The sequence below is a fragment of the Salmo salar genome, chromosome ssa20 (assembly GCF_905237065.1).
Source record: "Salmo salar chromosome ssa20, Ssal_v3.1, whole genome shotgun sequence".
Classification (NCBI taxonomy): domain Eukaryota; kingdom Metazoa; phylum Chordata; class Actinopteri; order Salmoniformes; family Salmonidae; genus Salmo; species Salmo salar.
This window is the reverse complement of record NC_059461.1, coordinates 70,306,096-70,318,179: the sequence shown is the minus strand read 5'-3', so window position 1 is coordinate 70,318,179 and position 12,084 is coordinate 70,306,096. Positions and strand designations below refer to the sequence as shown.

The following is a 12,084-nucleotide window of genomic DNA, read 5'->3' as shown; positions in this document are numbered from 1 at the left end:
CCTTGTCCTGCCCACACCTCCATTTTACAAGAGAAGTAGCCCATATGCACGAGGAAGCGTGCTATTGATTCCAGATTTCAGACTGTAACGTTTGTACAAAAATCCGCCGCTGCCCAACACACAGAGAGAGAGAGAGAGAGAGAGAGAGAGAGAGAGAGAGAGAGAGAGAGAGAGAGAGAGAGAGAGAGAGAGAGAGAGAGAGAGAGAGAGAGAGAGAGAGAGAGAGAGAGAGAGAGAGAGAGAGAGAGAGAGAGAGAGAGAGAGAGAGAGAGAGAGAGAGAGAGAAGATTAGGTGTCATAAAGAAATGTAATCTCATAGGCTAGGAGAGAGTGAGAATGGAGGCCTTTAGGATGATGGCTGGCTCCCTGTTGTGGTGTCACCCCATGACAAGTGCGAACGGCATCACTTTCCCTCACAATGTCTGAAAGTATCCAATCAGTCCCAAAGCATTTAGTGTCAACACTTCACAAATAAAACTATTACAACTTCTTTACTTTTAATACTATATTTATTAAGCTATCATTTTACAGACGTTAATTTGTGAAAGCAAGAATTCAAAAGATTCAAAGAGTATTCAACTTCCATTGAGCTTTAAAGACAGGTCTATGAAGGATGATTTAAAAACAATTGCAAAACTAAGAAATGTGATGGCTGGATATGTGAAGTCACCATAAACCTAACTAAAAACACATCAATAGTAAGAACATTTAGACATTCCTAAAAAATGAAGAGCAGTTTTGGTTCTGTAAAACACATGAATATTTCTCTTAACTCTGAAAGTCTTCTAATACTTTCAGTTTTCTAAAGGTCTACATAATGCATAGCCCCAACTATTTTGGAGTCTGCAAGCTTCTAGGTAAAGTTTTTTGCTCCACTTCTGGTAAGTGGATTGAAAGGCCTCAATTAAACGTCCTAAGGTGTTGAAGCAATCAGCAACTGTCACAGTGATCTAGCAACCTCTAAACTGTTGAGCCTCTTCGTCTTTCACGTCACCCATGCTCCACAAAAGATCAAAGAGAGTACAGCACTGCTGAGATGTATTGGTGGGCAACGTGGATTGAAATAGTGATTAAATTATGATCATGGCAAATAAATGATAACATGCATAAAAGGTAAGAAGGCTATGAGCAGCTGTCAAGAAAAACATTTCAAGTAAAAGCATATGATGAAAAAAGTTATAACAGCCACCAGGACATAGCCTATACCTCTGATTATTTCGAATTGTGAAACATAATTCCTGTTTTGGGTAAATACTGATTTCTAGCCCATACCAATTTAATTTCCCATAAGTAATTTACGCATAATTGCGAATCTGTCTCTAAACTATAATCTAAAACGTTTTAATCCTGAACCACCACATTCGTCTTGGCACATTGGAGAGGCTGCCCATTCTAATAAAAAACATTCGGTCAATTTAAGTCTGAAATCAGACCTATGAATTATATCTTGTCATTGATAATTGAATAACCTATTGTATGGCAAAAGTCAAGTCACTTCTGTAGCCAATATACTATATGCTAAAACTTTGTCAAAATGAGATTTTTCCACAAAAAAAAGAAAAATGCAACAAAAGCATGCATTCCATCCCATTTTGTTATATCAATGTAAGATAGACGTGCTACTGTTTTTAAACGAAGACTAGCTCTCTCTCGCCCACGGGGACGATCCATGCAGGATCCGGAGAGAACGTTAATAAGATGCCCATATCTACCTTATCAAATGATTCTTCATGTCCATTCCCTCGCCGCAGACAATTGATAAGCGGATGATTGTGCTGTTTTTACCTCAACGGTCGTCGTCTTTCCGTCCACATACATTCACTAACATATAACCGTTTCTGGGAATATTTGACATTTGGTTTCTTCAGTTCCCCATAAATAGTACAGAATGCACCGGCTTGGCTTTGAAGGGATTGCTAATGGTTACTTGCATGGCGCGCTGCTGATTGGCTTCTCCACTGCCTGACGTCACGAGCCTGTGAATAAGGCTGGCTCGTGTGCTTTCAGGAACATGCAGAGTACTAGAGACTGTACGCGGAGATGTCACACGCATCCTACCATCACTAGCATAATTTACCAAAAGAGAGCTCGAGGGGACAGCTAGCCAACAGAGCAGGAGGAAACCCACTTTTCCTTGAAATATTTTGGTGGTTAATTGTTTCGATTCTTATCGGGTGCTCAACAGTGGATAAGCGGTCATGTCAAAGAACATTGAATTATTTATAGGCACGCGCGTCTTGTTGTGTGACAGTATTGCCCCAAACCCATTTTGTTAGATGTGCGTCTTCAGCAGTGACTGGCACATAGCTTTTTCGGCCAATGCTTCACTTTGACGACCACGGATACTTGCTGATAGGCTATGGTGCTCGCAGTATAACCAATCTTCAGAGGTGGCTTGATAATTTTTGCCATTTGATTGGCTTCATTTAAGCCGATGTGTGTTGGGTGTATGGGAGAGGATCCAAAGGACTGATTTTCGAGGCGTCAAAGGCTTTGGCACTACCTCACCCGGGAGGACGCATCCTGGCTAACGGTCGCCATCCTGAATTACATCCTGGCTAACGGTCTCCATCCTGTACTTGGATCCTATAAACCTCCATGCTGACCACTTCAGAGGAGCGAAGAAGAGGTAGGATAGCGACCAGGCTACCCATCGACTGTTTATGTGAACACATTGATCCAGGACCTCCGAGCGAATAAGGAACCAAATATTACAAATACAAAACATCCAATGATCCGTGTGTGTTGTTGATTTGTTTTCTGCTCAAGTCAGAGTGTGAGTGAGACGACCACAACCTCAGGAGGCTGAACAGACCACGGTTGCAGAGTGGGTGCAAATCCAAAGACGATGGTCCACTGTGCCGGGTGCGAGAGGCCTATACTGGACAGGTTTCTCCTCAATGTTCTGGACAGAGCTTGGCACGTCAAGTGCGTACAGTGCTGCGAGTGTAAATGCAATTTAACAGAGAAATGTTTTTCTCGAGAGGGGAAACTATACTGCAAAAACGACTTCTTTAGGTAAGCTTGACCGGTGGGAGCTTGCTCCCTTTCATTCGTCCTTTACCACAGTAATGATTATTTCAGATGTACAGTCTTGGATAAACATTTGCCATGTTTCTGTTTAGTAAACACTACTATCCTAATGTTCTCAGTCAAATGCACAATTTCCCCCCAAAAGACTCATAAGGATATATTTCAAATACAAAACATTTTCAATATAATTTATTATAGGATAATAATGAACATATAAACAGTTATTTGTTAAGTGTAACAAAAAAAAAACCTGAGGTGAATCTCTAACTACTGAACTAATGAACTCAAAAGTAGAGCCTATAACTCATTTTAAAATAAATGTACGATAATTACACCTTATTCCTTCAAATTGTACTTTAGACAACTGTTAAGACAATAATTTTCTGCCTTTTTCTATCAAAACATTTACCATTATCATTTGCTTATACAAAATGATAGGCATACTCAAGATTAAATACTTCATGGATTTTATTACAGATAGCACTAATTAATACACGAACCACTCTAAATATCAGTTTAAAAAAGTATAATATCGTTCGATAGATAAATCATTCCTCCAGAATTTCTAATAAGTGCTAGGTGTGAAGGTGGATTTGGAGGTGGTGCTTCAGAAGCTTTGATTAGGACAGCCAGTAATTAAAGGCATGTTCATTTGTATTCTTATGCTAAAAACTGGACAGCAACATTAAACGCGTGTGTACTCGTCCTCTGTAAAGGGTATGAAGGAAATCACACGTTGTTTATAATGGCGTAGAGGTGAAGAGAAGCGGCTAGAATCAATTCTTCATCAGAATAGTGTGGAGGAAGTGTGTTTCGGCCCAGTGGCAAAGCTATCTGCCCAGGTCCCTGTGTTTGCACGGCTCCAGTGAGAAGGACGTGATAGGTGGATTTAAATAATAAACCTTTTAAAAAGATCAAACAAGCAGACAATGCAATCACAGACCTGCAGTCAGTGTACACCATCTCAATACACAGTTTATGTTACAATCAACAAACATAGGATCATTACACGTTAAAGTAATAACTTGTATATTGCAATGTATATTATGGTGTATAAGTCTTTATTTTCCCAAAACCCTAGAGAACATTATTGCCTAATCGTGTTCAACATTTAGTCCTGTTGTTTTGTGTAATTACATGATGTATTGTTTGGTCATAATGATCAGCTAAATTGCGGAATGGACCACACAAAAATAAGTTTTATCCGAATAGGTCTTAATAGGCTTAAAATGCAATTCTAGGCAATTATCTTATTTACACAAAAATATATTTATAATAGAACAAATAATTTTGGATTGGGAAAAGTAAGACAAGTTTTCCGTTGACAATGAATGCAGAAATATAAAATAAGTACAGGGCCTATTACAGTCAACCATAATAATAAAGAACGGGACCCCATATGGCAATTATGGAATCATTCTCATCGTGAACCATTGTAATTGGGAGCCAGCAGGCCTATTCATACACTTAGAAAAAAGGTTCCAAAAGGGTTCTTCAGCTGTTCCCATAGGAGAACCCTTTCTGGCTCCAGGTAGAACTCTTTTGAGTTCCATGTAGAACCGTCTGTGGAAAGGGTTCTACATTGAACCCAAAACGGTTCAACCTGCAACCTAGGTTGAAGAAGGGAAGATTAAGACAACGAAGTAATTCCATACGGAAGTGTTCTAAAATAAACAAATGCATGTGACCAGCTCCATTGATAACTACTAGCGCCGTTTCTAAATAGCAACGCTGGTCCGGTGAATTGCAAAGAGTTATGGGGTATAAGAATCCTCTTGTCTTAACCTGTATATGTTGAACATAGCCTGCAACCGAAACTGTTCTACATGGAACCAAAAAGGGTTATTCAAAGGGTTATCCTATAGGGACAGCCGAATAACCTTTTTAGGCTCTAGATAACACCTTTTCTTAACAGTGTTGACCAAGCTTTGACTTCTATTTAAAAAATATGTATTTATTCACACTCGCAATATGCAATCGTTGTATACTAACATATATTGTTTGGTTTTGTGCCTAAACACATTTTAATAATCATGCATTGTTCCTGTATCCCCTCACAGGAGGTTCGGGACAAAGTGCGCGGGCTGTTCTCAGGGCATCTCGCCGAACGACTTGGTCCGGAGGGCAAGGAGCAAAGTGTTTCATCTCAACTGCTTCACCTGCATGATGTGTAACAAACAGCTGTCCACGGGAGAGGAGCTCTACATCATAGACGAAAACAAATTTGTCTGCAAAGAAGATTATCTAACCCATAGCAATGGGAAAGACACAAACCTTCTCTCAGGTAGGCCTATACGGCCAAATTGGCTCTATAATTTTGGGCGCATGGATACTCAATTGTGATGGATGTGACGTGTTCCACACATCGTTTGATGTTGAATGATCATGCATCAATTCAATGTTTTGATTGAGAAAATGGCCGGACTCTTGCATCTATTCTAGGCCCGACGCATAAATTATTTCATTTTATGGTAAAAACTGAAATAAGGATTTGCGCAATTGCATAACCTATATTTTCACAAGATTGCTAGAGATTTATTTGGATTTGAGGTCTATTTATGAGCCGAAATAAAATTCTATTTGCATAGATGTTAATTATTGGCCTTTGGTTGTATGGCTATTGTAGACCCATAAGCCTATTGATGTTATTGTAGGCCCATTTTATGACATTTCATGAATTGGTCGCTGAAAAGTAACTGATGGACAAATAGTGTTCATAAAAATAATTTTAATCGGCATAGGTTATTATTAGGTCTATAGTGTAATAAGCCTACATAAATGCCTAAAAAGGAAAAATAGGCCTTCACAATAGTAATCATTCACATTCCTTATTTCATTGAACTTCTAGGGTTACACATGGACTGTGTGTCTAAGCTTTTCGTGTCCTTTTTCGTTTTTACAGTAACAGCATGTAGCGATCCAAGTTTATCACCAGATTCTCAAGACCAGTTACAGGACGATGTAAAGGACACTGAAATAGCCAATTTGTCGGACAAAGAAACGGGTAGTAATGAGAATGATGGCGAAAACCTTGGCGGTAAACGACGTGGACCGCGAACCACCATCAAAGCAAAGCAACTGGAGACCCTGAAAGCGGCGTTCGCTGCCACCCCCAAACCCACGAGACACATCAGGGAGCAGCTCGCGCAGGAGACGGGGCTGAACATGAGAGTAATTCAGGTAATGGCAATGACAAATGCACTATAATGACGTAAATATAATTCCTGATACAGCTCATGTCTTATTGGTATGAGAGTGGATGAGGACAGTATATTGCAGAGGGAACGGGCCGTTGTGAGAGGAGGGGACTTGGGAGATCCTCACCTTGTGCGCTTTCAGGGTTACGCACTTATTAAAACGTGTGATATAGCAGCTTATATTTTATGGAAAGTATCTCTCTGAGCGCCTGATCAACAAAAAAAATGGCGGGGCACGTGGAGTGGGGTCTTGGTTGACAATTGTTTCTACATGTTGGGCACCGTGTCAACAGTTCGCCACAAACAGTGAGGCCTCATCACAATCACTCCGCTCCTTTCTCATCTGCCTTCCCGCTTAAAGATGGGGTTGCCTAGAAATTGCATGGTCACATTGAATTGAACGAGCGAAAAATTGGCTGCCATCGAGGTTTATTTGGAAAGCGTAATTTATATGGGTATTTTTGATTCTTGGCGTGCAGGCTGGGTAAACACGCCAACTGGACTGAGACTGGTGAGAGCGATGGGAGTCTTGGCAACGCTGTGCAATCACGTTTTGCGACCACATTTAGCCATGCTGTGACCATTTTCAGTCAAGTGTAAACGCATAAATCTGTTTCAGGAGAATTAAAAATGCCTCCTTATCCCCCAGTCTAGTCTAGGCTAAATCATTTGAAATAGGCTAAATCATTTGAAATAGGGTAAATCATTTGAATAAGCATGCCTTATGTTGACATATAATAACAACAACAACAAACTCAATTGTTATTAATACTTTTAGTATCAATATTATTGTTGTTGTTGCTGTCGTTATTATTATTATTATGATTATTATTACCAGTGGTATTTATTTGACATGTTTAATTTTGACAAACTGCGCAACATAATTAAAAAAACTAGGCCTATCATATGGATGGCTTTTTTGTCTGGTGGCATTATTTGTGGCCTATTTTCAAGAGTTTAAAATTAGGCTACTGAAAATGAGGCTACTGAAGATGAACCCCTGATTTTAAATTGTTTAGTTGCTCTCTGTATCTTGTCACCTAAATTAGAAAAATAAATCGTATGTGCACACAAATAAGCGCATCAACGCAGCTGAGTCTTCCATGATGGTGCTAGTGCTGCGGGGACGTAGAAAACTATTAACAAAAGATTGAACGGCATATCAAGTAAAAAAAAAAAAAGGTTTATGGAGATTAATAAAATGGCGAGGTTGGATATATAAGAGCATCAGGGAAGAGCATAATTAGCACAAGGAATTCAAGGGTGGATATATAGATTACGAAATAATAACCGCACAGAGCCGGTTAATAAATCGGTAACAACCCTCCTATTAAGTATTAATTAGAGATTTTAAAGGTTCCCGCTGCTGCCCCCTCAGTCGGGTTAAATGGAGGGTTAAAAGATCATTACACTGAGGTTAGATCTGTGAGTCTGGAGTGACGATAATTAGTAGTAATCTTGTCCCTGCAATACGACTTCACTCCATCACGTCACCACGCACCGAACCTGACCATGCAGGGCAGCGCGCGCACGGGCACAAACAGGGCCTAGCCCTAGGTGTTGCTTTGATGTTGATCACGGATCTATAAACAAAGCAATGATATTAAAACGGTAAAGGACTAATAATTATGAACAAACTGACACCATACATAATGCTTATATTGTTTGAATAGATCTGATATCAAAGTTAGGCTACTTTTGATATAGGCTACCAATCTATAATGATATTTCTACCAAAAAAGGTTTTCGATCTGTTGTGAAGTAATGTGTTTGTTTTTATTTTACTAACTATGCAATTTGGATTCTGCACATTTACATCATGTGTGTATTCAGTGCTTTATCTTAATTAATATATTGAGATTTGTGGTCAAACGTCATTTTGGAAACAGAGGCAATCTTTGGTTTGAGCCTCTCTTTGTCTCCAACTCTCCAGAAGTAATATGTGCACTTAAATTCTTCCAATCCATTTCATTTTCATTAACGTTGCTCTATGCTGACTTGTGTGCTCCGTAGGTATGGTTTCAGAACCGGCGGTCTAAAGAGCGACGCATGAAGCAATTGAGCGCCCTGGGCGCGAGACGGCACGCGTTCTTCCGGAGCCCGAGGAGAATGAGAACGCTAGTGGACCGGCTGGAACCCGGGGAATTAATTCCAAACGGTCCTTTCTCTTACTACGGAGGTAAGACGAGTGATGACAAGGCTTGCGTGTCCCAGCGGGTTTATCGGTTTCACATGTTTTTCTGAAATGTCGAATAATTTTACGTGTCCACCAAGTGCTGTTTCCATTTGTCGCGCTGCCCCAGGACGCCTTTGATGATTATCATGGCTTATCAGTTGAGCACAACACACATCATTGGAATTTGACCTGCACGGAGAGGAGTGCTTTTAAATGTTTCGGTATGGATGGACATTATCTAGAGATGGATTAGTTAGGATGCTGTGCCAAATCTTCACGTGTTAAAAAAAGTGATTTATAATGGAGATAATTAACAATTACGATAGATTATGCATGTGCCGAAACACCACAAAAAGGTCTGAAGTGATTCTAAATTGAGTTTGTTAAATTACAATGTTTAAATAACGTGTCTCTTTAAGTATTGTCTCAGATTATACTCCAATCATCTGACCCATGTGTCCAAACTAGAAAATAAAAATAAATCAAATAGGCCTAATAAAAATAACAATTACAGTAGCAAGGAGAATCAATCATGATATGGCGTCCATGTAAGCTAAACAGCGCGCAATAACAATTAATGCAAGATGCCTGAATGAGTCATTAAATATGAATGAATAATCACTAGAACACTATTAATATTGTTCTCTGAATGTCAGGTATATTACGTCAACATTTAAACTGTATTAAGAGGGGAAGTTTCTCATTACCAAATTCCCGCGGCCTTCTCGGTGATCCCTGTCTTGAACGGGTCCGTTAATAAGTAACACATCCATATCATTTAGGTCAATGGGTTAGTTCGAGAAGGCTCCAAGCGATAGCGTTATCTCACTGACCGAATTTTCTTTACTTTTTTCCTGACAAGATGACGATGACATTCACATGCAAGAACTGTGCATTTGTAGGCCTACTCTTTCCCTAGGAAGGTGCTTGAAAATGTGGTTGTGACATGCATTTTGCGTTTCTTTGAGGAATATTTAGAATGTTGATGCTTGGAGAGGGTATTTGCATTTGAGAAATAAACTCACAATAAATTGTGAAGAAATTAGAAAAATTATTAATATACAAAGTCAATCGAATATGTTTATCTTCTTTTCAAATGACACTGTTTTTGGGCAGTTCACAGATTTTTCACCTTGGGGATTGAACTAGCAACATTTCAAAGCCCTCAGAATGTATTAATATAGAATTCTCTTTATTGTAGTGTGCATCCTTATTTCAATTTTCCTATCATGTTTTGTGGATATCAATAGTGTGTGGGGGACTCCGGTCCTTTGTGGTGTACAGTGGGCCTAATAGTATTCTGCTGTAATAAAGAAATGGATCTCAGAAGGTAAAATCTCTGATTAAATGGTCCCCATTTTAATTAATTTTGCTGCTGCGTTGTTCTCCCCACCCAATTGCAGTTTTGATTTAAGTGTAACATGCTTTGACTAATGTGCCTCAGCGAAGGTTTCTCCTTATGCAACTTCAGGCTATGTATATTCAATGAATTCCTGAATATTTCGGAGATCATTTGTTCCCAGGCTAACCCAGATTTTTTGTCGATCTGCAGATTATCAGAGCGAGTACTACGGTCCAGGAGGGAACTACGACTTCTTTCCTCAGGGGCCTCCATCGTCGCAGGCACAGACCCCCATAGACCTCCCATTCGTGCCCTCCTCAGGCCCCACAGGCACCCCTCTAGGTGGTATGGACCATCCCCTGCCCGGGCACCACCCCTCCAGTGAGGTGCAGCGCTATTCTGACATCATGTCCCACCACCCTGGGGACTCACCCAGCCCGGAGCCAGGCATCCCGGGGCCCATGCACAGCATCTCCTCTGAGGTGTACGGCCCCAGCCCACCCTTTACCTCACTATCCCTCAATGGCAGCGGATACGGCAACCACCTGTCCCACGCACCCTCGGAAATGAATGAGGGCACCGTCTGGTAGCTCTAGAGAGCGGACTGTACCATCAAGAGATTCAATAGGGGAGGACAGGAGAGTGGGCATGGGTAAGGGCAGGGGTAGGGACACCAGTCAAATCATTTTTTGTCAATCATATTTAATTATTTCATTTCCCCATATGATATTTTTTGCAGGGAAAAAAAATATGGCGAAAAACAAAACGTGGACAATGTGGTTGTAAACATTTACCTTGGTATTGTGTTGATGTTTCGATTGCTTCTTTCTCTAAACCCGAATAAAAAGACTGTCACACATAAAAGACTGTGTGTGACTGTTGACCCTGTGGGCCCTTGGCTGCCCAAGGCCCCTGCTCTCCATGGCTGTGACCCTTCCTGACTCCTGTCAGTGGCCTAGCAAGGCGACGCCCCTCCAAACACACGCCACTGGGAAAACAACTATTCTGAAAACAAGTAATATGTCCCACATCCACAAAAACATCATTAGCTACTGTCAAAGACTCAACAGATTTACAGAAAAAAGAAGGAAGGGTTGTTGGTCTGAATGCTAACCTGCGCCGCTGGAATTAGAAGAAGGCTGAAAGGCGTCAGTCTCAATTTATGGCACTAGACGTGTCCCTTGTATTTATTCAAAAGCTCCTCAGACCTCTTTGCCTCTCAAGGCTCTGCCATATTGACACTTAAACAACCTTTTTGACACTAAATATATTTCTGAAGGCCAGGGAAATACATTTTTTTCTCTCCATCTGGACAGTTTCCTTTTTTTGGTTAAAAAATCAAACCACCAAATCTGAAGAAGTTGGCCTTCAAAAGGAAAACAAAAGGCAAAGTTATATTTAAATTGAACAGAACTTGAAATGTTGCTAAATGAAGTCTACCTTCTAAAAATATTTTAATGGGGGTCTGAAAGGGACTTAGAACAGTCAACTGTTTACGTAATATATTTAATTCAGGAGTTAAAAGTGTCAAACCATGTTTTAGAATCTCTTGATCCAGATAAAATGTTCCAAGCAACCAACCAAACTTTTGTATTGATTTTATTTATATTGTATGAAGACAAACACGTTTGCTGGGGTTGTGGTTCACTGTGCTAGTTTGTACAAGATGTTGTTTACAAAAACAAAAAAACACAACAAAAAAAAAAACACAAGTAGACAGTTGCCAAATAAAAAATAGCACAAATACTGTAAAAGTGCTTTGCACCATCATCTGCAGAACATGTTGAGTTAAAAAATGCTAAGGAGTAATTTACTTCTTCATTTTTGTAGTCTGCTGAAAAACATTCATAAAGTTGTTAATATAACATACTTAGACAGGTTTTATTTTTGTGTCTTCAAAGGAAATCCAAACTATTAAATTAATGGTCGAATATGCAGCTAGCGGCTGCTACTTTCTTTAAATATCAAACCCTCATGGTATGTCTGTTATTGTTCTAATAAACCTAAGCTTATGTGACCTCCAGTGCATATTAGACCATTCACTGTATAAATACAACATGTTGAAAACAATTGTGAGTTTTTAATAAAACTAGAAAATATACAATTTGAATGATAACACATTTTCTTTGGACGGATCATCTCTTACCTTAGCTGCATTTTATATATTTAATATTTAAAAATGATAAAACTTAAATGTGGGTTATTTCTCTTATATGTTCTTTGCAATTTAGTATGAGGGAACTGTTTGTGTCTCTTTTCTGAAGTCAATTGAACAGGTTTAGGATAATAAACAATGCAGTATAGTATTTACTAAATGCAAGCAGTTTGATCTGATT

The 12,084-nt window shown here is 39.6% G+C and overlaps 1 protein-coding gene across 2 annotated transcripts; it reads left to right on the top strand.

Annotated features, from left to right (window-relative positions):
- The first annotated feature begins 2,026 nt into the window (after nucleotides 1-2,026).
- Nucleotides 2,027-11,858, top strand: LOC106581220 (LIM/homeobox protein Lhx1). 2 transcript variants are annotated; one of them, XM_014163132.2, is made up of 6 exons: nucleotides 2,027-2,629; nucleotides 2,770-3,018; nucleotides 5,094-5,317; nucleotides 5,936-6,213; nucleotides 8,244-8,409; nucleotides 9,959-11,858. In XM_014163132.2, the coding sequence occupies exons 2-6, from the start codon at nucleotides 2,849-2,851 to the stop codon at nucleotides 10,336-10,338; spliced, it is 1,218 nt and encodes a 405-aa protein (XP_014018607.1). In that variant the 5' UTR covers nucleotides 2,027-2,629; nucleotides 2,770-2,848; the 3' UTR covers nucleotides 10,339-11,858. The 2 variants fall into 2 exon arrangements, with proteins under 2 accessions (XP_014018607.1, XP_014018606.1); XM_014163131.2 differs by having other exon boundaries at nucleotides 2,027-3,018.
- The last annotated feature ends 226 nt before the right edge of the window (nucleotides 11,859-12,084 follow it).